The sequence below is a fragment of the Brienomyrus brachyistius genome, unplaced genomic scaffold, assembly GCF_023856365.1.
Source record: "Brienomyrus brachyistius isolate T26 unplaced genomic scaffold, BBRACH_0.4 scaffold40, whole genome shotgun sequence".
Classification (NCBI taxonomy): domain Eukaryota; kingdom Metazoa; phylum Chordata; class Actinopteri; order Osteoglossiformes; family Mormyridae; genus Brienomyrus; species Brienomyrus brachyistius.
The window spans coordinates 2,287,996-2,311,112 of NW_026042315.1; the positions used below are offsets into that span (position 1 = coordinate 2,287,996).

Sequence of the window (23,117 nt, forward strand, 5' to 3'; positions counted from 1 at the left end):
CTAAATGTAGCTACATCAGAAGCGTTGGTGTAGTTTGCAAACCCTACATACCATTTAGAACAGGGGTCACCAACATGGTGCCCACTGGCACCAGGATGCCCCCAAGGACCACATGAGTTGTCCACGGACCTGTTCTAAAAATACCACAACTCACCAGTGGGCAGCGACTAAAATTTCATTTTATCTTGTTGCTATTCTTTTTTAATCACATTTGTATTTATATAGATTTGAAAATGACAATATCCAAAAAAGCATTTAAAACGTGTTTATTCTACATGAAGTTTAGATAAGTTTAGGTAAAGTCTGTTCTGGTAGCCTTTGTATGGCTCAGTACCCGTGAAGTAGCTCTCAGTTTCAAAAAGGTTGCTGACCCTTGATATATAGTATACCCCAATCATGGGTGATATTGTCACGGGTCGAGGGCACCGATCGCGAGCAGAGAGCGGCGATCGTGCGGAAGGAGCAGGCAGGCAACAGTATACGGGAAAACGGGGGTTTATTCTGGCTTCGGGGAGCCGGGAACACTGGACGCAGACTGACATCAACTGACATTAATGACAGACCAAGCAAACTGGGGAGACCAGGACTTAAATACACAGAACAAGGCAGCAGGAAACAAGACACGACTGGGCAGGATCAGGAAATCACACGTGGGTAATTAGGGGGCGTGGCACACACGAGGAGCGGACGAGCCGGGCATGACAGAACCCCCCCCCAAAGGCGCGCTACACCGGGCGCGCCAAGGAAGGGGGCGACGGACGGGACGAGGCAGGACAGGACCTGGAAAACAAGAACAGAATTAACGCCGGACAGGGAACAGGACTGAGGTACAAAACACAGCGAGGGACAAGACGAAGGACAAAACCTGACAGAGGGTCGGGAAAGCGGAGAGACAGACCAGAAAGGGAGACACAGAGGGAACAGGTGGGACAAAAGGACCGGGAGTGAACGGAGGGAAGCCAGAGGGAGAAGGAGGAACACAAGGAGCAGAGACGGGAGGAACAAAGGAACGAGGAATGGAGAAAGGAGGAGCAAACAAAGGAGGGACCAGGGCAGGAGAGAAGGGAGAGAAGGCGGGGGAACAAAGGGGAGCCCGTGGGAGCCCCAGCGGGCGACGGGCGGCAGCCGGAGGGGCCGCAGGCGGCCGGGAGGCCGGAGCCGGAGGGGACCTCGGAGGGGCCGAGGAGGCAGGGCGAGGGACCCGCGGAGGGGCCAGGGAGGGAGCAGGAGGGAGCACCGGGGAAGGGGACGAGGGAGCAGGAGGGGCCCACGGCGAAGGCACGGAGGAGGGGGGAGCCGCAGCAGGCGGCGATGTCCGGGGGAGGGCCGGAGGTAGGGGCCCCGCAGGCGACCGAGGAGCCGCCGTCGGGGAACCCCCAGGCGACCGACCAGGACCCGGAGAGGGGAGCGAGGCAGGGCGACGAGGCACCGGAGAGAGACCCGCAGGCGACAGCCGACCCGGAGGGCCAGGACCCGCAGGCGCCAACCGAGCCCCAGCGCAGGCGAGGCAGGGCGAGCCAGGGGGCAGGGCGGGCGGGACCCCAGCCCTGCGTCTGTGTCCCCTCCCTTTACGGGACACAGACATGACCCCAGGTCGGGGTCGAGTTCGCCGGGGCGAGGGAGAAACTGTCACAGGGGGCGCCTCGGGAGCTGCTGCAGCGCGGTCAGGAACTGGGGCGCTGACAGGAGCTGCAGGTGACTGCAGTGGGGGCGCCTGCCCGGGAGCTGCAGCAGGTGGCTGCAGTGGGGGCGCCTCTGCAGGGACAGGAGCGCGGTCAGGAACAGGAGCGCGGTCAGGAACAGGAGCGCGGTCAGGAACAGGAGGTGGCTGCAGTGGGGGCGCCGGCCCGGGAGCTGCAGGTGGCTGCAGTGGGGGCGCCAGGACAGGAACAGGAGCGCGGTCAGGAACAGGAGCGCGGTCAGGAACAGGAGGTGGCTGCAGTGGGGGCGCCAGCCCGGGAGCTGCAGCAGGCGGCTGCAGAGGGGGCGCCTGCCCGGGAGCTGCAGCAGGCGGCTGCAGAGGGGGCGCCTCTGCAGGAACTGGAGCGCGGTCAGGAACGGGAGCCGGCTGCAGTGGGGGCACCTGCCCGGGAGCTGCAGCTGGTTGCTGCAGTGGGGGCGCCTGCCCGGGAGCTGCAGCAGGCGGCTGCAGAGGGGGCGCCTCTGCAGGAACTGGAGCGCGGTCAGGAACTAGAGGTGGCTGCAGTGGGGGCGCCGGCCCGGGAGCTGCAGGTGGCTGCAGTGGGGGCGCCGGCCCGGGAGCTGCAGGTTGCTGCAGTGGGGGCGCCGGCCCGGGAGCTGCAGGTTGCTGCAGTGGGGGCGCCGGCCCGGGAGCTGCAGCAGGCGGCGGCGGCTGCACGGGAGCGGGGTCCGCAGGCAGCGGCGGCCGCACGGGATAGGGATCCGCAGGCAGCGGCGGCCGCACGGGATAGGGATCCGCAGGCAGCGGTGGCCGCGTCGGCGGCAAGAGCAAAGGGAGCGCCTGCTCGGAAGCCGGATTCGCAGGCTGAGGGGGTGCCCGCTTGAGAGCGGCAGGCAGCGCAGGCAGAGGAGTCTGCGCCGGCGGCTGCGGCGACGGCTGCGCGGGATGCGCAGGCGGTAGGAGCGGGGGAAGCCCCTCTGACCAGGCGGCCGCAGCGAGCAGCGGAGGCGGCTGCTCAAGCTGTTCAGCGTCCCGGCGTGTCTTCCGGAAAGGGGAAGCTGCCCTGGGAGGCAGCTTAACAGCGCTGGAGACTTCCGGGGTAATCGGGATACTCTCCCGATCCTCCCCAGGAAGAGGAGCGAGGGCGATGGAGCACGCCCCTAGGACGATCGACGGGGCGATCGCTGGTCTCCTCTTCCTCCTCCGGCGACCGGTGGTAGCGGGAGGCGGCGCTAAGCCCGCAAAGACGGACGGCGCGAGGATAGTCCCTGGTTCGCTGGGAGCGACATATCGCTCTTTCCGGAGCTCGGCTATCCTCCTGAAGTTGTCGCGCACCTCCTTGGTTAGGTGCGCGTCTTCCTCCAGGGATAACCCTTCTAAGATATCCCGGTTCCGGCTGACAAGGTTCCAAGCCGGAGAATCCTCCCGGATGCCAGGCCGGGAAATCCAGAAGAGCACCTGCTCGCCGTAACTGCAGTACTCCTCCTCTGTCACGGCAGGTGCTTTGTTTGGGTCTGTCATTCTGTCACGGGTCGAGGGCACCGATCGCGAGCAGAGAGCGGCGATCGTGCGGAAGGAGCAGGCAGGCAACAGTATACGGGAAAACGGGGGTTTATTCTGGCTTCGGGGAGCCGGGAACACTGGACGCAGACTGACATCAACTGACATTAATGACAGACCAAGCAAACTGGGGAGACCAGGACTTAAATACACAGAACAAGGCAGCAGGAAACAAGACACGACTGGGCAGGATCAGGAAATCACACGTGGGTAATTAGGGGGCGTGGCACACACGAGGAGCGGACGAGCCGGGCATGACAGATATATCCTAATCAGTAAAATAACAGTCGGCTAAATTCCGCATAGTGATCTCATTAACTGCGTGTTGTTGCTGAAATACATCACACAGACATCGGGGGAATGTCGAATCATCAGAATATGTAAGATTTATACATTTGGTTAAGTTGAACGCATTTGCTGTTGAATGCAATTCCTATCACATTAACAATTACTGGTTGAAAAATGGATTGCTGTTAGTGTCTTAAATCATACTGCTGTAAAAGTAAAATTTACAACAGAAATCAATATGCTTAGAATATGGGTTAAGATGGAAAATAATTTTTCCATCCCAATCCCAATCATGTTGATGCAAATTTAGAGCAGTGTGGATTCTCAGAAAAAAAGGTACTCTGACATAAAGATCAGCAATACAGTGCAAATAACATTTAATTTCACATTTATACAAAAAAAGGACAGGGCATTTCGATGATAAAATCTGTAGTGAACAATAAGTCGCCTCAAAACAAAACCTGGTATTCAGTCATGCTACCTTAAGGTTAAACATTACTTTGTGAGACCACATTATAAAGGCAAAGAATGTCTGCAACAACAATTTTGGGCCCAAATGTTTGAGTGGGCGATCATAGTCAAATAGTCAGTTGTTTTGTGCAAAGTTCCTTGTTCTGAAATAAATACTTTCTGCAATAGCACATCCAAACATATTCACACAGTCTTTATCGTTCAATGTGTAGAAGAACTGATCATTCTTCTCGTAGGCGCAGGTAGAGGTCAATTGCCTTATAAGCATCCAGAGGAACATCAAGACCATTCTCTGCCATGACAGAGGTGCACAACGTGAAGACATCATCATCACAAGCAATGTCACGTCTGTGAATGCAGTCATTTTCACAGTGGTTGACTTCTTCCTCTGGAATCTGGCACAAATAGTCCTGTGTGTTCTATAATTCTGGCACCAAATACATGACATCGGGATGTCTGTGGGGGACATGGTGGTTTCCTGAGGGCCGAATAAGGTGACAACTATGATGCTGATGTGGCGCGGGGTGAAAATGAGTCTGACACCCCTGTTTTAAGAGATCTGTGTTTTTCTTGCTGCCAGCATCTCATAAAAAGGGTCAGCGCTCACAGCAGCAGTGATGCTCTGTATCCACTTGTCCTTCTCCTCAGGGGTTGGCGCCGAGATGCGGTACACCACATGATTGCCCTCTACCAGGCGGCCGTCCGCCTCCGTTCTGCAGGCTTTCATCAGCTGTCTGCTGTTGTTAGGGATGTACAGTTCAAAGCAGTTAGGCTTCCTGAGATCCTTCACCTCACGGATGCTCAGATTCTCCAGCGGAATGATCACCCTGGGTTTCTTATCCGTAGTATGTTTAAAGTAGTAAAGGCAGTTGTCCATCAGGATGAACCACCGCCTTTTCCATGTTTTCACCCGTCCTCCTCCCAGTTTGAAGAGCCAACCCTCTCTGTCAGGGTTTAAAAAGGGATTGTTCCCATTGTCTTCAGGAATCGTGAATGGCTCATTCTTTATGCTCTTATAAAGATTTCGGAGGAGATCATCTGGCAGGTTGCCTCCATCATTGATTCCTCGATTCATGGAGATGAACCTGTCCACACTGGGCTTGTCTCTCACATTTGGATTATAAAGGCTAGTGTTTAGCATGATTATGGAAAATGAAAGTACATAGCAGGTGTCAATGTTCTGGAAGACTCCAGGATTACATTGACAGTACCTCTGCGCAAAGGCCTCCATCATCCTGTCAATCTTTTGTGCTTCTCCTGGCAGACGGAAACTCCAGAGGAACTGCCTGAGAGCCTGTACCAGGTTGAACCCTGCGAATTCATGAAGCCCAAGAAATGTTTGGAGGACTTGGATATTGAAGTCGTCTCTCTCACCCAGGTAATCCCCAATGGCTGTTTTGTTCAGCCCCTCTCCCTTGTATAGGAGCTGGGCGATGTCCTCAGACGTGTGCCGGAGAAGATTGTTTTGTACCATGAACAGGATACCCTTCTTAGGGTCCATGTTGAATTTCTTTCTTCCCATGGCGACATGCCTATTCTTTTCTAAGATTTGGCTGCGTTTGGTGCTGGATTCAAGGACCTCCACTTCCATGAGGGCCTCTCTCAGCGCCTCCCGCAGCCTCTGGATCTCCAGCAGAAGGGCTCCTTTCCTCAGCCGGATGTCCTCAAGATCAGAGTGCTTCTCTGGACTCAGGTCCATGGAGACTGCAGCAGACAGGAAAAGGAGATCGTCAGCGGGTGTGGAGCTCAGCAGGTTGGCCATCTCTGCCAGTTTGGTTGTTGGTTCAACTCCCATGGCAGAGTAATCGTAACATTGTTAAGCCCTTGAGCAAGTCCCTTAGACCCAAGTGCTCTGACCCCAAACTCTCCTCACTTCGGACAAAAGCATATGCTGAATATATGTAATCCCAAAGGGCAGTTACAGAAGACCCCAGGACCGGAGTAACATGGGAAGCAATTACTGATGCCTGGAAGCTTTGGGGCATGGACATAAACTGCATCCAAAGGCAAATGGCTAATAAAGAATGCTCTGAATGCCAGGCATTCGTCCAGCAGTGAGATTGTAGAGATAATGAATAAAGATAGAAAGTGTGAATAAAGATAAAACATTTTGATTGTATTTGCGAAGCGATGCTGGATGTGCTGAGCTCGCCGGGAAGGTCATGTGGTCCGCATTCCCTCCCCATGCACACGTGATCAGCTCAATCACACCGAAATTGTCGGTTTGCTGCCCTTCAGGGAAACAATCTAAAGGGTGTTACGGGAAAAGTAATCGATGCAAGAGCCAATGATGTTCTCCTGGTGCCTACCCTTGTTTATGTTATCGTTACTGACACAAACAATGATGAACGATAATAAGCATTTATAAGCCATGATGACCGCACCATTAACGTGGAGTTGCACTAACGTCTGTTTTTATAGCTAACCAGCAAGTCAACCTCTCACCCTGGTAATGCAACAGCGCCGGTTAAACAATACGTTTACACAGAGTGCTTGTGATCATTGGCCTATACTACGAATCAGGGTTACTGGCTTATCGAGGTAACTTGACGGATTTAAGGTACCACAGTTTAAATGAACTTCATATTTGTTCATCGGGATGTCTGAATCGGTGCTAATCAGTACTACGATGCCAGTTATGCAATGTAGTTTTGATAAAACTTTTCTGTCATTTAACATAAGAGGAAAAAAATATAATTATACTGTAGTCAAATTGGCTGATATAAAATCGTTTAAAACTGTGACAAATTTAGCCTTTATTTACAGTGTATACTTCCAGTCACAAGGTAGCAGATACGGATTTCTGAAATAGCAAAGATAAAGGTCAATGATTAATATCCCTCATCTCTTTTAAAACTATAGGTAAGATGCTGTTTTGATATCCTGTCTAGGGTTGGAGTGTAACAGTATTCACGGGAACAGGGGCGCCGCTAGCAATTTTGGGCCCTATGACAAAATATGAGGTTGGGCCCCCCTACCACACCCATTCAGATCTCTGGGGGCCCCTAAAGGGCGTGGGCCCTTAGAATTGTCCCAACTTTCCCCCCCTTAGCGGCGCCCCTGCACGGGAAAGGGGAATGGGATAAAGGGACAAACGGGGTGAGGGCAAGAAGGGAACACCAGTGGACAAAGGGATATTTTTTGTATTTTCATTTTTTTTCATGTATAATACTGACACTGAACAAATAACCCTGTGCAAAAGACTTTGGGAGTGACCACAGCCAAAATAACAAACAAAATCCCCAACTATCAAGTGCGACCCACAGCTAATCTCACCTAAGTGCAAAAGAAAAGGAAACCAAAAGACAAACACTCCACCTCACTCCCTAACCAAATAAACAGAGTCCAACACACACTTGCAAAACAAAATAGCTAGGGGTGCAACGGATCGCGGTTGATCCGTGATCCGTACGGATTACAACCCACGGTTCGGAACGCACGTGATCCGCGGATTAACTCGTTTTTTAAACTTTTAGATAAATAAAAAAAAAATAACCGCAGATAAAACAGTGTTTTCTGCTGATATTGCTTAAATAATAAATAATTAATTACACAGAAGTCGTGTTTACGTCAGCGGAACATGTGACTCAGTCAACAACGATGGCTAGCGGCGGAACAGAGGAACTCGAAAAGCCTCCCGCATCATCCAAATCTTTTGTATGGGAGCATTTTGGCTTTCCTGTAAAATATAATGATGACGGAAGAAGGGTGGTGGACAAAACAGTTACAGTGTGTAGACACTGTGGCACGAGAAAGCCGTATGAAAGTGGCAATACATCGAGTATGGCCACGCATCTGAAGCGACATCACCCCGGTGTGCAGACAGGATGCAAACCGAAGCAACCACAGCAACAGCTGCTCACCGCTGCATTTAAGCAGCACTTTGCACCAGAATCAGAGCGGGCTAAAGCTATTACCAAATCTATCGGGATGTTTATCGCGGCAGACATGAGGCCATACTCTGTTGTTGAAAACAAGGGTTTTAAAAACCTCCTAAAAGTGCTTGAGCCACGGTACGAAATACCCTCGCGCACACATTTCAGCATGAAGGTCATGCCTGAACTTTACGAACAGGAAAAAAGCGAAATCGTCGCAGACTTATCAGATGCATCCTCTATTTCGATCACCACAGACGGGTGGACATCAAGGGCTACCGAAAGCTACGTGACTGTGACTGCCCATTATATAACAGCGGGATGGGAGATGCAAAGTCCGGTGCTACAGACACGTCCCCTCTATGAGACTCACACAAGCACAAATCTAGCGCAAATCCTGATAGAAGCAGTAGCTGAGTGGAAGTTAAAGAGACACAATGCATGTAGCAATATCCCAGTCACCACAGATAATGCCAGAAACCAAGTAAATGCAGTGACAGAAGGTGGACTAGGGCCACAGATATCTTGCTTTGCACATGTGATAAATTTAGCATACCAAAGAGGAATCTCAGTTAACCAGATGGATCGCCTTCTTGGGAGGATTAGGAAGGTGGTTTCTTTTTTCCACAGAAGTACAACAGCAGCTCATGTCCTTAAAACAAAGCAAGAAATGCTACAGCTACCAGCCCACAAGCTCATACACGACGTCACTACAAGATGGAATTCCACATATGACATGTTGGAGCGCTATCTTGAGCAGCAGGCAGCAGTATACTCTGCACTGACAGAAAAGACACTGAAAAAAAATATCAGAGACATTGTCACCTTGTCTGATAATGATGTGAAAGTAGCAGAGGAGGTCCTTCAGCTCCTCAAACCTCTCAAAACAGTCACAACCCTATTGAGTACTGAAAATGCACCATCTGTGTCCATGATCCTACCTCTGAAAACCAGAATTATACAATCCATGTGTGCAAATGAGGAAGACACCAGCATTACCAGAGATGTTAAGGCTGCCATAAGAGGGGACCTGATTTCCAGATACACCAACCCCCCTGAAATACAAGATTATCTTCACAGATCTACTGCACTTGATCCAAGGTTCAAGTCCCTGACTCACATAGAACCAGCCCTACGCGAGAAGACATACACTGATCTCACAACTGAGATTGTGGCTACTGAAGAGGTAAAAAATAATACAGTTATTCATATTATTTAATATTAATATAATTAAGTTATAAAATATTTTAACTATTATTTATGTGAATATTTGATCTTAATTTTGAAAATTACCAGCATATGTTATTGATTGCCTATGAAATATATAACAAGAAATATAGTTAAATAACTCAGTAATTTTTTCTGCAGGGTCAAGCCACAGAGCCAACACCCTCTGAAGAAGACACAGGGCCAAATGCATCTCCTCCACAAAAGAAGGCTGCCATAGAAGAGCTTTTTGGGGATACATTTGTGAAAGAGTCAGACACAGAGAAAACTTTTTACAACACAATCAAAGAGGAGGTAGCATCATACAGGGCAGCAAGCAGTTTGCCAGTGGATGGTGGTAATCCGCTGGCGTGGTGGAAACACAATGAGTGTAAATACCCTCACATTGCAAAAATGGCAAGACACTACCTTGCTGTGCCTGGCACTTCAGTTCCTAGTGAGAGGGTATTCTCCACAGCAGGTGACATAGTGACAGCTAAGAGGTCTACTCTCTCCCCAGAGAATGTAGACATCCTCATCTTTTTGAAAAAAAATTTGTCATTATAAGGTGTCACGACCGGTCGCGGAGGTAAGCGGCGATCGTGCGGTAGGGCGTGGAAGGAGCAGGCAGGCAAGCGGGATAACGGGAAAACGAGGGTTTAATGAGGTAACGGGGAGCAGGAGACATGTAACGCCACTAACATCAATGACAGACACGGGTTAGTACAAATCAGGAACTTAAATACATGAAACAAGGCAGCAGGAAACAAGACACGACTGGGCACGATCAGGAAATCACACGTGGGTAATTAGGGGGCGTGGCACACACGAGGAGCGGACGGAGCGGGCGTCACAGAACCCCCCCCCCAAAGGCGCGCTACACCGGGCGTGCCAAGGAAGGGGGCGACGGACGGGACGAGGCAGAACAGGACCTGAAAGACAAGAGCAAAAAAAATCAATGGGGAACAGGGAACAAGACAGACAGGCAAAACTGACACAGAGGCAGAAGCCAAGACAGGACACTACACAGGACAGGAAAAGCGGACAGACAGACCAGGAAGGGAGAAACAGAGGGAACAGGCGGAACAAAAGGAGCGGGAGTGACGGGAGGGAACGACGGGAAACCAGGAACACAAGGAGCGAAGGGATGAGGGACAAAGGCGGAAGGAGGAGAAAAGACAGGCGGGACAGAGATGGGAAAGAAGGGAGAGAAGGAGGAGGAAGGAAGGGGAGCCCGAGGGAGCCCCAGCGGGCGACGGGAGGCAGCCGGAGGGGCCGCAGGCGGCCGGGAGGCCGGAGCCGGAGGGGACCTCGGAGGGGCCGAGGAGGCAGGGCGAGGGACCCGCGGAGGGGCCAGGGAGGGAGCAGGAGGGAGCACCGGGGAAGGGGACGAGGGAGCAGGAGGGGCCCACGGCGAAGGCCCGGAGGAGGGGGGAGCCGCAGCAGGCGGCGACGTCCGGCGGAGGGCCGGAGGTAGGGGCCCCGCAGGCAACCGAGGAGCCGCCGTCGGGGAGCCCGCAGGCGACCGACCAGGCTCTGGAGAGGGGAGCGAGGCGGGGCGACGAGGCCTCGGAGGGGGACCCGCAGGCGACGTCCGACCCGGAGGGCCAGGACCCACGGGCACCAACCGAGCCCCAGCGCAGGCGAGGGAGGGCGAGCCAGGGGGCAGGGCGGGCGGGACCCCAGCCCTGCGTCTGTGTCCCCTTCCCCTGCGGGACACAGACAGGCCGACCCTAGGTCGGGGTTGATGTCGCCGGGGCGAGGGACAAGGGGTTACAAGTTCGGTCCCCGAGGGGTCCCATTCCAGCTCCTCCACCTCCGAAGAGGGAGGAGCCAAGATGGAGTTGTCCGGGACCACCTCGGGGACTAGGACAGGGACTGGAGCTGCTGCAGGCGGAGGGGGCGCCTCTGGAGCTGCTGCAGGGAGAGCGGGCGCCGGGACAGGAACGCGGTCAGGCTGCGGGGGCGCCGGGACAGGAACGCGGTCAGGCTGCGGGGGCGCCGGGACAGGAACGCGGTCAGGAACTGGAGCGCGGTCAGGAACAGGAGCGCGGTCAGGAACAGGAGCGCGGTCAGGAACAGGAGCGCGGTCAGGAACAGGAGCTGGCTGCAGTGGGGGCGCCTGCCCGGGAGCTGCAGGTAGCTGCAGTGGGGGCGCCTGCCCGGGAGCTGCAGCAGGCGGCTGCAGAGGGGGCGCCTCTGCAGGAACTGGAACGCGGTCAGGAACTGGAACGCAGTCAGGGACAGGAGCTGCAGCAGGCGGAGGGAGCGCCTCTGGGGCTGCTGCAGCGCGGTCAGGGGGCGCCTCTGGGGCTGCTGCAGCGCGGTCAGGGGGCGCCTCTGGGGCTGCTGCAGCGCGGTCAGGGGGCGCCTCGGGAACTGCTGCAGCGCGGTCAGGGGGCGCCTCGGGAACTGCTGCAGCGCGGTCAGGGGGCGCTGGAGCTGAAACAGCAGGCGGCAGCGGCTGCGCAGGCAGCGAAGGCGGCTGCGCAGGCGGATGGGCAGGCGGGAGCGGTTGCTCCGGCGCGGGGTTCACCGGCAGAGGTGGTCGTTCCCCTGTGGGAGCCCCCTCTCCAAGGCGCGCGTCTCCGGGCGCGTCAGGGAGCGAAGGCGGCTGCTCAGGCGTCGGAGCCGCAGGCAAGGGCGGCGGATCGGGCGCTGGAGCCGATTGTAGAGTTGACTGCGGAGGTTGTTGCGCAGGCAGAGGCAGCAGCTGCGCGGGTAAAGGCGGCGGCTGCACAGACGGTGGCAGCGACAGCTGTGCAATCAGCGGCGACGACGGCTGGATGGACGCCGGTGTTGCGGGCAACGGCGACTGTCCCGGAGCGGGGTCCGCCGGTAGGGACGGCTGCTCCGGCTCGGGTTCCGCCGTCAGAGTCGGCTGCTCCGACGGGGCAACAGAGGCCCTCTGTAGCTGGAGAAGCTGTTTGAGGTCCCCTGCCAGCCGGTCGAGGTCCTCCCGCTCGGAGGCGGGAGTAAACGCGTCGAAGCCCCTTCTCAGACGGACAGTGAGCGCTTCCACCTCGTCGCTCACTGGAGGTGCCACCTCCGCTAACGCCCTCCAGAACAGCCCCTGGAGGGCGAAGAATTGATTGGCGAGGGCTGCCGTCTTCCCTGGGAGAGGCGAGGGATACGCCTCCGGGGTGGCTGCCGCGGGAGGTGGAACTGGGACGTCCGGCGCGGGTAGGGCAGAAGTAGCCCTTATCAGAGCGCGGGGTACCCGGGGAATAACGTCCCTCATCGCTCTGACACCTCGGTTAGCCAGCCGCTCGGGCCGAAAGAGGTACCGCTCTAAAGGCGGTCGCTGCTCTCCAGTGTGTGGCTCCGGGTCCGGGAAGAGGAAGAGCTCCTCCTCTTCGTCCTCGTTCGATGGCCATAACATCGCTACGGGGCACTCCTTCCTTCGGACCGGCTCCAGGGCGGTAGCCAGTTCGGGTACCTTTTCCTCGTTCTCTGGAGGGAGCCATGTAGGGGAGAGCGAGCAGGCTCCCAGACGGATTGTCTCCTCTGGGATCCTCTTCTTCCTCCGCTTACTCTTCTTCTGTTGGTCTGTCATTCTGTCACGACCGGTCGCGGAGGTAAGCGGCGATCGTGCGGTAGGGCGTGGAAGGAGCAGGCAGGCAAGCGGGATAACGGGAAAACGAGGGTTTAATGAGGTAACGGGGAGCAGGAGACATGTAACGCCACTAACATCAATGACAGACACGGGTTAGTACAAATCAGGAACTTAAATACATGAAACAAGGCAGCAGGAAACAAGACACGACTGGGCACGATCAGGAAATCACACGTGGGTAATTAGGGGGCGTGGCACACACGAGGAGCGGACGGAGCGGGCGTCACAATAAGGTTTGGCCTGTTTTCAGTTCTCAGGTTGTTTTTCAATTGTTGCATTGAAGTATTCAAGTATTGAGAATTTTATTTAAAAATTGTATTTATTCAGCTTTTTCAGTTATTTCTTGGTTTTATTTTTGTAATTTATTTTAGTTATTTTTGATAAAACCAAAAGTTCCTTGCCATACTGTTCTTGTAATAAATGAGAAGCAAATTACATTTGACTCCTCCCCTTTTTGCTGATCCGAAAATTGATCCGATCCGTGACTCAAAATCTGTGATATGATCCGAACCGTTAGTTTTGTGATCCGTTGCACCACTAAAAATAGCAGTCACTCCCTATGCAGCAATACAATCACACATACATAACATACACACAAGTCAAAGCAACAAGGGGGCTAGTGAAGACGTAAACCAAAGAAAACCAAGCGGGGAGACAGCAAGCCAAACTGAGGTCGCGGGGGGGACCGGAGCCTGTCCTTGGAACAACAGGCGTAGGCAGGAACCAACCCTGGGCAGGAGTCAACACTCTGCAGGGCGCAAACACTCACAACTCAGATTTGCCAATTAACCTACCCTGCGCACTTTTGGACTGTGGGAGGAAACCGGAGCCCCTGCTGGAAGTCTTTCCCCATTCACCAGATTATATTGCCAGAAGACTGAAAATTAGATATCAAATACTAGAGTGACATAAAAACAAAAAACAAGTTTGCTTGTAATGAGACGCAAAACAGAAGATTATCTCTTTTTATATTTTGAGAAAACATTTTAACATTTATCCAACCGGTCAAATGGTTTAATACTTCATACAGCAGCATTTCTAAACTCATTCCTCAGCCCACCAGACAGCTCCACGTTTTTGCTCTGTCCCAGATCCCTGCATGCATGAACCAAACAGTCACCTTTTACTGCTGTGCTGAGAGCTTGGACAGAGCAAAACTGTGGATCTTTGCAGTGGGGTCCAAGGACTGGGTTGAGAAACCCTGGCATAGAGGAGACTGCAGTGAGAGCCAAGAAAAAAAGAGATTAGAGAGGAAGGTAAAATGCTTCCATTAGCATGGCAAATAAGCTGCAAGTACAGACCCTGTGCTTCCATTACAAACAAAAAGCCTGTATGACCCTCCTAAACACACGTCAGCTTAACTTAATCAGGGGAAATAAGCATAAAACTTGGCAAAGACTAGACTATGAAAAAGGAAGGTGAACATCATACTTACACGAACTTCTGCTAAAGCAAATGGACAAACCCCTTTTAACTGAATGAAGTTACTTTAAAAAATCAATAATCCAAAAATAAATCAATAAAAATTAAGAAAAACACAATCATGCTTTGAACTAATACTGCAGTCAGTCCTAAATATTCCCATGACATTCTTTTCGTCACGACGCACACTCGGTACATACTGGTTGAAAACCATTTATAATCCTTCATGTACCAGTCTATGATGGAGCACCCCAACCTGGGCCACCCATCCAACATGGCAGATTTCTGCCCCCTGGCCCCAGAGACTAGCAGACTAACCTCAGGAAACAGGGAACCAGGGGGACATGGGCCGCTGACTGGATGGGCGGCTCCAGAATGAGGTGAAGCAGAAGGTAGACTCCATAGCAGAGGACCGAGGAATGTAGACCAAAACCAGGGAACCTGAAGTGGCAAGAACACAAACCAGGACAGACATATAAAACCCAAGCAAAGGCATCAGTGGCACAGCCCACCAGCTTGTGAAAGATGGCTACCTGGCATCATGAATCCCTAAATCAAAAACCTTTGTGATGGCAACTTTACCACCCAGGACTGATCCCTCCTAAAGACCTCAAGTTTCAATGCAAGGTTTCCGAAAAGTTTTGAAACATTACTCCATGTGACTGCTGTGGTATTGTTCCAGGCAGGGAAAACAACTTAGGAGAACATTTCCGTGCATGTTGGGTGTTTGTGGTACTGTTGGGCTGAGGGGGTAATTGAGTGACTATTAACCTTTGAAATCCAATTATATTATTTAAACAGGTTAGTAGTTAGACAGTGTGATTTAGATGAGGATAAGGATGTTTTATTGTCATTACAAAATGTGTTCTACATGAAGGGAACAAAATGAGGCACTCAGATCCGGTGTATTAGCAATAATAAAATAAAAATAAAATCGAAAGAACAATACAATGAATAATATGGTAAAAAATTAAAGTAAAATAGAATAAAGACATTAAGATAGATTCCATTAGGAGAATTTAACCATGGATGTAAAGTGAGCAGGTGTGAGTGTAGCAGAGATTACTGAGGTCTGTGTGTAATAAAGTATATGTGACACTGGCTGAGGAAGCAGCAACGTGTGTGTGTGCAAAGTCACAGTAATAACCTGCAGCACTGAGGGATCTATTGCAGCGAAGCCCTGACATGTAACACTGGTGATGAATAGCAGTGTTAGATATAGGTATAGTGAGGTACTTATAATTATAGTAGGTGTAGGATCAAGGTCTGGATTAGATTTAGTTAGAAACATACAGGGCAAATCTAGATAACACATACACACACAGATTACATATAAATTTAAATTTAGGGGCAGTGTGTAGCTCGGTGGGCTTTAAGGAAACACAGACTACACATGGAACAGCAATGACTGAGCTGGGGAACGCAGTGAGGGCAGGCATATTTATACACAGCACACTAATCAGCAACAAAACAGGGGTACAGGGTTAGGATGGAGAACTATAATGGGATACAGGAGAATTAGGAGGGTTACAAAGTGCCAGCAGCGCCCTCTGCTGGCATGAGTGGGAGGAGACATGAAAAAATAAGAGATTACAGATCATGACAGGAGCACCAAGCACAGCAACAGTGGGGTCATGCTCAATTATCACACCACATATATGAGAAAACATTATGAAAAACTGTTCCCAAAAATTGTTCAAACATCAGCATGACCGAAACATACGACTGGTTGTATCTAGGCTACACTGGCACTGACAGCAGAGTGTAACAAATTACCAGCTACGACATATATCTGATGATTCAGAAGAAAGACAAATTGAAGAAACAAAGTGGTTAATTGACTATTGTATAATAATCAAATAATTTCATAATCATGTAATACATAATATGTCACAATGGGAAGAGGGACAATCCAAGAGCAGCCTTGTGGGTTTTATTGCTGAACCAAAAGACATGAATAGAACCCAAGAGGAGGAGGAGAGCACAAATAGGAGGGAGGGAGGAAGGAATAAGCAGGAGGAGTTGGGGAGAACCTACTAACACGGGGAGCAGAGAGGGGTCCTCCTCCTTTTTGGGTGAAACTAATTGCTTGTGACATGGTAAGAGGCAACTTCTTTCTTGAGAGAATTTCTTTAAAGGGCAAGACAACCAAAGCTGTAAATCTAACAGGAAAAAATACCCTTTGTAGAATTCTATGTGAAGACCCTCTGGGCCAGGTGCCCTGCCGCTCTGCATTGTTTTCTTTGTATGTACAACTTTGTACTCCATAATTTTAATATTTTATCACGAAGCCTGAAGAGCAATATGAACTATATCATGCTTTAAGTAAATTGTCTCATCCATTATTAGATTTAAACACTGTCATAATCCACAGCAAACTGTACTTACAGCCTTCATCCTGCTCTTCAGTCTCTGACGTGCTGCATCTAAATGGGGATTCGTCAAAAAGCCAAGTGAAGATGTCATGAATGAAGGCCTTGTTCAAGCTTCCCCTGCCTGACAACAGGTTAGTCTCTCATTTGACTAAAGTATATTTAACTTCTACAGAACTTTGCAGGCTCATCTAGGATGGAGAATTTCTGCTGCTGAGCGCCTTAGAAAGATTCTCAGAGGGAGATACGAGTCCTAGGTGCCTGCTGGGTACATATTCAAGACAGAGTTAGGACCGACTCCAAAAATTCTGCACTGTCTCACAGATTGGGGGAAAAATTTGTATTTTACTGAAAATTTCATTTCTAATAGATGGAATCTGATTTACCTTAGACTTGGTCAGGAGTCATGTGGATAAATTTCAGAACAAAAGACGGCCTGTGGGCTGGGGGGGACAGGCAGGTTGGCAGGTGGGGGCACGCGGAATGCTCCTGGGGGTGTGGTGGGTGTGCTTATATGATTTACAGGAGCCGAGGCTAAGAGAGGCACTAAACTGCACAAACATCCTCATATACGAAGTTTTACATGAAAAGGGGCCATGGGCTTGTTGGCGCTATAATTCTTAGCACTCTGACTTGCTCTCTGGGGCTTTGGGTTTTTGAGACAATATGAGAAGGGCAGGTGCCCTTTTGCGTGGAATTTCTCCGATTTGTGTTTTTCCTTCTTCCTCTTTTTGTTTTCTTCAAGTGCCAACAAGAGAAATTAATGACAATGCCAAAGCATCTGTAATTGCAACAATTTTCTGGAAGAAGGGGTTTGTTTTTTGACATAAATGCAGGGGTGCCAATATTTTTGGCCATGACTGTAATAGTTATTTGTGATTTGTAATCATTATTTAATTTTATCGATCCATCTACCTACCTACACTAAAAAATGTACAGTTGGATGTAATTAATTTTAAGAGAAATGGTTACATGAAATTACTATCCAAAAATATTTTATTTTGTAATTCAAATTTTTCTTGTTTTTCAAACCAAAAAGTTACAGCACTTCAGCCATTCACATTTATAAAACAATATGACCAATCACTAGTTCAACCTCCCAGCCATTTATCCTTCAAAAACATGGCCCTAGAAACGTTCCCACATTTTCATCATATCTTTTTTCCCATTTAGTCTGTCCAACATTTTTTCATATGAAGCTGCCTTAATCATCTCATCGGTCCATTTCTATATATTAGGGATTATTCAGGATTTTAAATGCCCTAATATTACCCTCATGGCAGTTATGAGTCCCACCATCACAGCCTTAAACTGTTTATTATTCACCTTTGGCAATTCCACTCTATCTCCTAGCAGACAGAGTCGGGTTTGCGGGGTAAAGTAAAGCCTAGCCATTTGTCCAGGAGACCAAGAACTCTACCCCAAAATGGATATACCTGAGAGCACTGCCACAGCATGTGTAAATAAGCCTTCTAAAATTCCAACACTGATCAGTATTAATTAGTCCAGTTCTATTTAGTCTAACTAGTGTCCAGTACTATCTGTGTATAATTTTATACTGAATAAATTTACCTTTTACTTCCCTATATTTCCCCTCTCTAGAAAGTATTCTTGACCATTCATCTTCTCTATTTTAACACTCGTGACTCAATGCCTCAGTTGCAAAAACTTCCAAAAACTCCCTCCTCCTTCTACATCATACTTACTCTTTACATCTGATTATGACATAAACATCCCATTTACAAATAAATCCCAAAGAGTTTTCACCCCTTTGGGTTGCCATTGTTTCCATACTTTTTCCTATTTGTATTTCAGGATTGTGCCAAATTGAGGAATATGGCTGCATGTAATGTGATACTTTAAGCTTCTTATGTATTTTGATCCATACATTCCTCAAAAAAGATATTATCGGGTTTGTGTTTCTTATATTTTCCCCCATTGTCACAGAATGTGCAGAGGTTGAAATAGTGAAGCCAAATCGCTCTCGATAGCTATCCAGTCCACATCAGAATTCACATTCTTCCAGTGATAGTAGAGTTTGGCTATTTCAAATGACATGCTATATAATCTAACATCTGGCAATCCTAGACCTCCCTTGTCTCTGGGCAAAGTAATTTTAATCCTAGGTTTTTTCTTTCCCAACAAAAATCTTTTACTATACTCTCGTACTGCTTAAATATCCTTTGCGGAATATTAAATGGAAGCATCATAGAGAGATAATTAACTTGAGGCACCACAACCATTTTAGTAACATTAACTTTCCCCCCATAAGGATAATTTCAATGCTTTCCATTTGTCCATATTAAGTTTAATTTTGTTCAATGAGGGTTCAAAATTCAGAATTATTATTTTGTCAATATATAAACTCAACAGATTTAAATTTCATGTTTATAGTTCAATTTTATGTTATATAAACAAAATAATTTTTAATACAGAGCATTTTTTTATTAATTCAACAGCACCCATGTTCAATCCACTTAAGTTTGGAAGGTGTATTGGAAGGTAACGCAGATATTTCTTAAGTGGGCATCCAGAGATATCGTCCCCCCCTCCAAGCACCCCTTTTCTCCACCAGTTCTGTATGGAGCTCGACAGGAGGAATGGACAGGTAGAGAAAGGGGTTAGTCTCACACATAATGTAATGCAAAATAAAGAGTAAATACAAGTGCCATGAAGCAGAATTGAGCTCCAGCAGGCCTCGACTTACAGTAAAGGAATTGTAAGGCAGACATGCTAACAAAACAGCTTTACATTCCCAATTCCAAACCATTAATGGGCAACCTTAGAGTGACGACGGCTAAAAAAAACCTTAGCTATAAGCAGGAATGAAACATTGTGAAAAGCCAAGACTCCACGTGAACATGTTCTCCCCTTGCAGAGTCAGATCACGCATTTGAAGTGTTCCCAAGTGTTTGTGTGTTTTAGGTTCCTGTTAGTGAGGGGTCCTTTGCCGTTCTGTCTGACATCCAACAGAAAGTCCACTGTGTCTCTGCAACTTAAGCTGAGTCAGTGTAAGTGTGTGGCTCAGTAGCTCAAGTATTTGGGCTTGTAATCCAAAATTTGCTGGTTTAAATCCAGCTTCAGATGGATAACTGTATGTTTATGGGCCATTGAGTTATGAAAAATAATCAATGTAGTGAATTACTATATTCTCAAATTACTTGTTGTACTTTTAAGAACAACACCATTTATTAAACAAACAAATCTGCATTGGCAGAATGAAGAATTAAAAATGAAAATAAACTATCATTTAAGAAACTGTGGAAAACTGAATTTACAATATTTGTAAATTGAAGGAAGAGTCCATTAACTTAAAACCGTTTTTTGGTGGATTCTTTTTTTTTACAGTGTATGACGCGCTTGAATTCACTGAGCTCAAGTGTATGTGAAAATTAATATATTTACATCTAGTATGTTTCATGGCTTCACTGTATTTCCCTCTGGAATGATCAGTTTCATCTAACTGCTGATGTTAAAGGCAGAGCTGAAATTTAGTTTAGTCATGACCTCAAAATTTAATTGAGTAGGTATTCTGTACAACCAGACGGAACTGCTGGTTGGGCTGGTCATCACCTGCGTTTTCTAAGTGAGGTCTAAATGTAAAGTTTCAAATTGCACAATATATATTAATCTGTTTTTAATGTTTTTACAAAATATTTTTTATGTGTTTGCATCTTATATTTTGTATAATGTGCTTGTACATTTGATTCTTCCTTGATTTCGGTGTAATGAAGTGTAACTAGTGAAAAAGAGAGAAACGTTTGGGAAGCATTATTGAGCTGATTGTCCAGAGTCACTTGGGTGGCAATTAAGGTCAATATAAATCACCCATTACCCACTGTAATCCTTTGTATTCCCCCCGCACACTCTGTTAACAAAATAAGAGGGTTGAAGTCAAATCAGGTTAAAAATGTAAATTTGATCCTCCGCCTATCGCGGAAGATACGTTCCAGACCCATCAGCGATAGGTGAAAATCCACGATACAGAAAGACCATATAAATTATTTTTTAAGTTTAAGCCTTAAAATACCCCTCCCACATGCTTTAAACACATGTAAACTTATTGAAACAACACATATATCTGTTTGTCGGGCTAAGGATATGAGTAACATAATAATAATAATAATAATAATAATAATAATAAAAATCAAATAATAATATGTAATATATATATACACACACACACAACTTTCTCTCTAGATATGTAATGGAATATATAAAAATAAAAACATATATGGCTCTTACACATTCTTTTCATCCTTCTTCATGCAGCGTACTGTTGATTCATTCAAGCCATAAGGGCGAACACCGTCCGCATAACGCTTTTCTTCCCGAAGCACATCCAGAAGTTTTACCTTCTCCTGAATGGTCAACGTCTTCCATCGTAGGGCTCAGAACAAAACGAAAACAAACGGACCACAAACAATGTACGGGACACACAGAGAATTGTGAGGCATCGGAGGAAAATCCGCGATATAGTGGGGGAAATCGCTGTAATGTGAAATCTGCCAATCCTGGTTTTCAGCACCATGGACAGAAACCTTTCGTTTATAGGGACCTATTATGCCCATTTTCACTGTTCATAATTGGATTTTTATCTTCTGCTAGAATAGATTCATCCTTTTAATAGGTGATATCCTAGAATCCAATATATTATTGCAGGGCTATTTTCATTTGATGTTAACCAAATGTGATATATTTATTTTTACTTTTGATATCTTGTCCTTTTCCCCTTATCTGATAAGAGCCGCTGTCCGCTGAGACAAGCTGGTGTGTTTTTACTGCTCATTGAAAAGTGGGTGGTGCGGACTTTGTGTATTACATCACACTCTGAGACAGTCACTGATTGGTGGGCTCTGAGGGGGCAGTGTGACCTGAAAATCATCCATCAATCAACCCAGGATGGGGGCCCAGCCCATCGCAGAGCACACTCACACACCATTCACTCACACATGCTCTCCTACGGGCAATTTAGCGACTCCAATTAGCCTCAGCATGTCTTTGGAATGTGGGGGGAAACCGAAGTACCCAGAGGAAACCCCACGACGACATGGGGAGAACATGCAAACTCCGCACACATGTGACCCATGCGGAGACTCGAACCTGGAACCCAGAGGTGTGAGGCAACAGTGCTAACCACTGTACTGCTCCTGAAAATCATGAACTATTTGAAGTATTGAATTATGAAGTATTTTTGCAATCTTTATGAAATTTTTATATTTATTAAATCAAAACATTGGGCAGTATACATGTTATAGCTACTTATTAATGAATAAGCAATATAATAAGATTCAATTTTGCTTTCACTACTTAAAGCGCCAGAACATCGTATTTGAAAAATTCAACAGCAATATCTCTTACCAGAAATCAGGAACAGGTTAAGAAAATCCACAGACTTCGTCGCGAGCAGTTTAATATACGAACTATTTCCTAATACCCGACTCCAAACACCAATAATATCACTGCGCAGCAGATATCGCCAGGCAGCTCGTGCTTGTGTCTAATGCGCAGAGATACGAGTAGTGTACTTCGATAGAAGCCCGACATTTCTACGGCTGATATTTCCAAACCTGAACAACTCCCAGCAGAACTTTGATGAATAGATAGCATTAAGCCCCCTCTAAAATATCTTTTAATAGTTTTTTTGTGAACCTCCCATTTAAACGAAGTACATCGTGGTGCTCGTGAATTTGAAAGCCTAGATTCCTCATCTCGCTTTTCCACAACGTGTCAGCAGCGCCACCATCTTGGAGCAATAATTAGACATAAACAAGCAACATGTCAGGGTGTAGATGGAAAGATCTTTTAGCCATAACTTCTTTACTAATTAACGCATTTATATCTTACAATTATGTAGAACAAATAAACAAGCCCACCACTACTGCCCCCCCCCAATTTATGTAGTACTGCTCACAGTATTCTCAACAAAAACTAATCATGCTAGTATCCCGTCAGTGTCACAGGCTAGTAAACATGTTATGTATCTTATTTGACCGTACTGCAAATTTTTTACCTGTGAAATGTGGTTCCCTGTTTTCTAGTTTTAACATTCCTCATGTTGTTGCAGTTTTGAAAATAGTCGGTTCACTAAGTCATCTCTATGAATCCTCTATTTCACAATTACCGTGCCAATAGGGCGTATCACCCAACGAGGCATCCAGGCTTTCAAATCTATGGTGGTGCTCCCTTCGCTACTACCCGTCACATGACACAGGAGCTACCGAATACCCGCCAATCGGGAGCCGGCTAGATCAACCACGCCCACCCGTCACACAGAGAAGAGTGAGGCGAAAGAAGCGAATCAGTTTAAAAATGTCACCATCAACGCGGTGTTCAGTAGTCTGAAGATATTTTACTTTAAGCAAGGCACAAAATAAAGTTGTAGTATTTGTAATAAAATTTGAAGATTAGCCATCCCCAAGGAGCTGACAGGAAAGTCAGGTACAGGTTTAGTCCTCCTTAATCAGCTTGTAGGTTACTAAATGTCGGCAAATAAGCTTGCCTTTTTCTGTGATTTTTTTTTTCAGTTTAATTGACACTTAAAGAAGTAATCTGAGACCTGAGATATAACATTAGCAACGATGGTCATTTTTTACACTCATGGATTTTAACATTGAGGACGTGTGTCACATGTCATTTTCACATAGAGGGAGTTTAATTGTTTT

General features: G+C 47.9%; 3 protein-coding genes across 4 annotated transcripts in view; 1 reads left to right on the forward strand and 2 right to left on the reverse strand.

The window, feature by feature from the left end:
* The window catches only part of LOC125722562 (cytohesin-2-like), a 39,785-nt gene extending 25,284 nt beyond the window's left edge, over window positions 1-14,501 (reverse strand). Inside the window, exon 1 of the mRNA XM_048998732.1 lies at window positions 14,399-14,501. The gene's annotated coding sequence lies outside the window, so the exon portion shown is untranslated. The remainder of the gene's footprint in view (window positions 1-14,398) is intronic.
* Window positions 1-23,117, forward strand: part of LOC125722597 (uncharacterized) — a 426,618-nt gene that overhangs the window by 33,810 nt on the left and 369,691 nt on the right. The window lies entirely within an intron of this gene.
* LOC125722570 (cytohesin-2-like) lies at window positions 3,477-14,501 on the reverse strand. Its single transcript, XM_048998741.1, has 2 exons — window positions 14,399-14,501; window positions 3,477-5,665 (listed from the first exon to the last, which is right to left on the reverse strand). Exon 2 carries the CDS (start codon window positions 5,658-5,660, stop codon window positions 4,512-4,514), a length of 1,149 nt encoding a protein of 382 aa, XP_048854698.1. The 5' UTR covers window positions 5,661-5,665; window positions 14,399-14,501; the 3' UTR covers window positions 3,477-4,511.

Excerpts from the sequence above, each read along its gene's own strand:
- LOC125722570 (XM_048998741.1), bottom strand. The coding sequence starts at position 5,660 with ATGGACCTGAGTCCAGAGAAGCACTCTGATCTTGAGGACATCCGGCTG.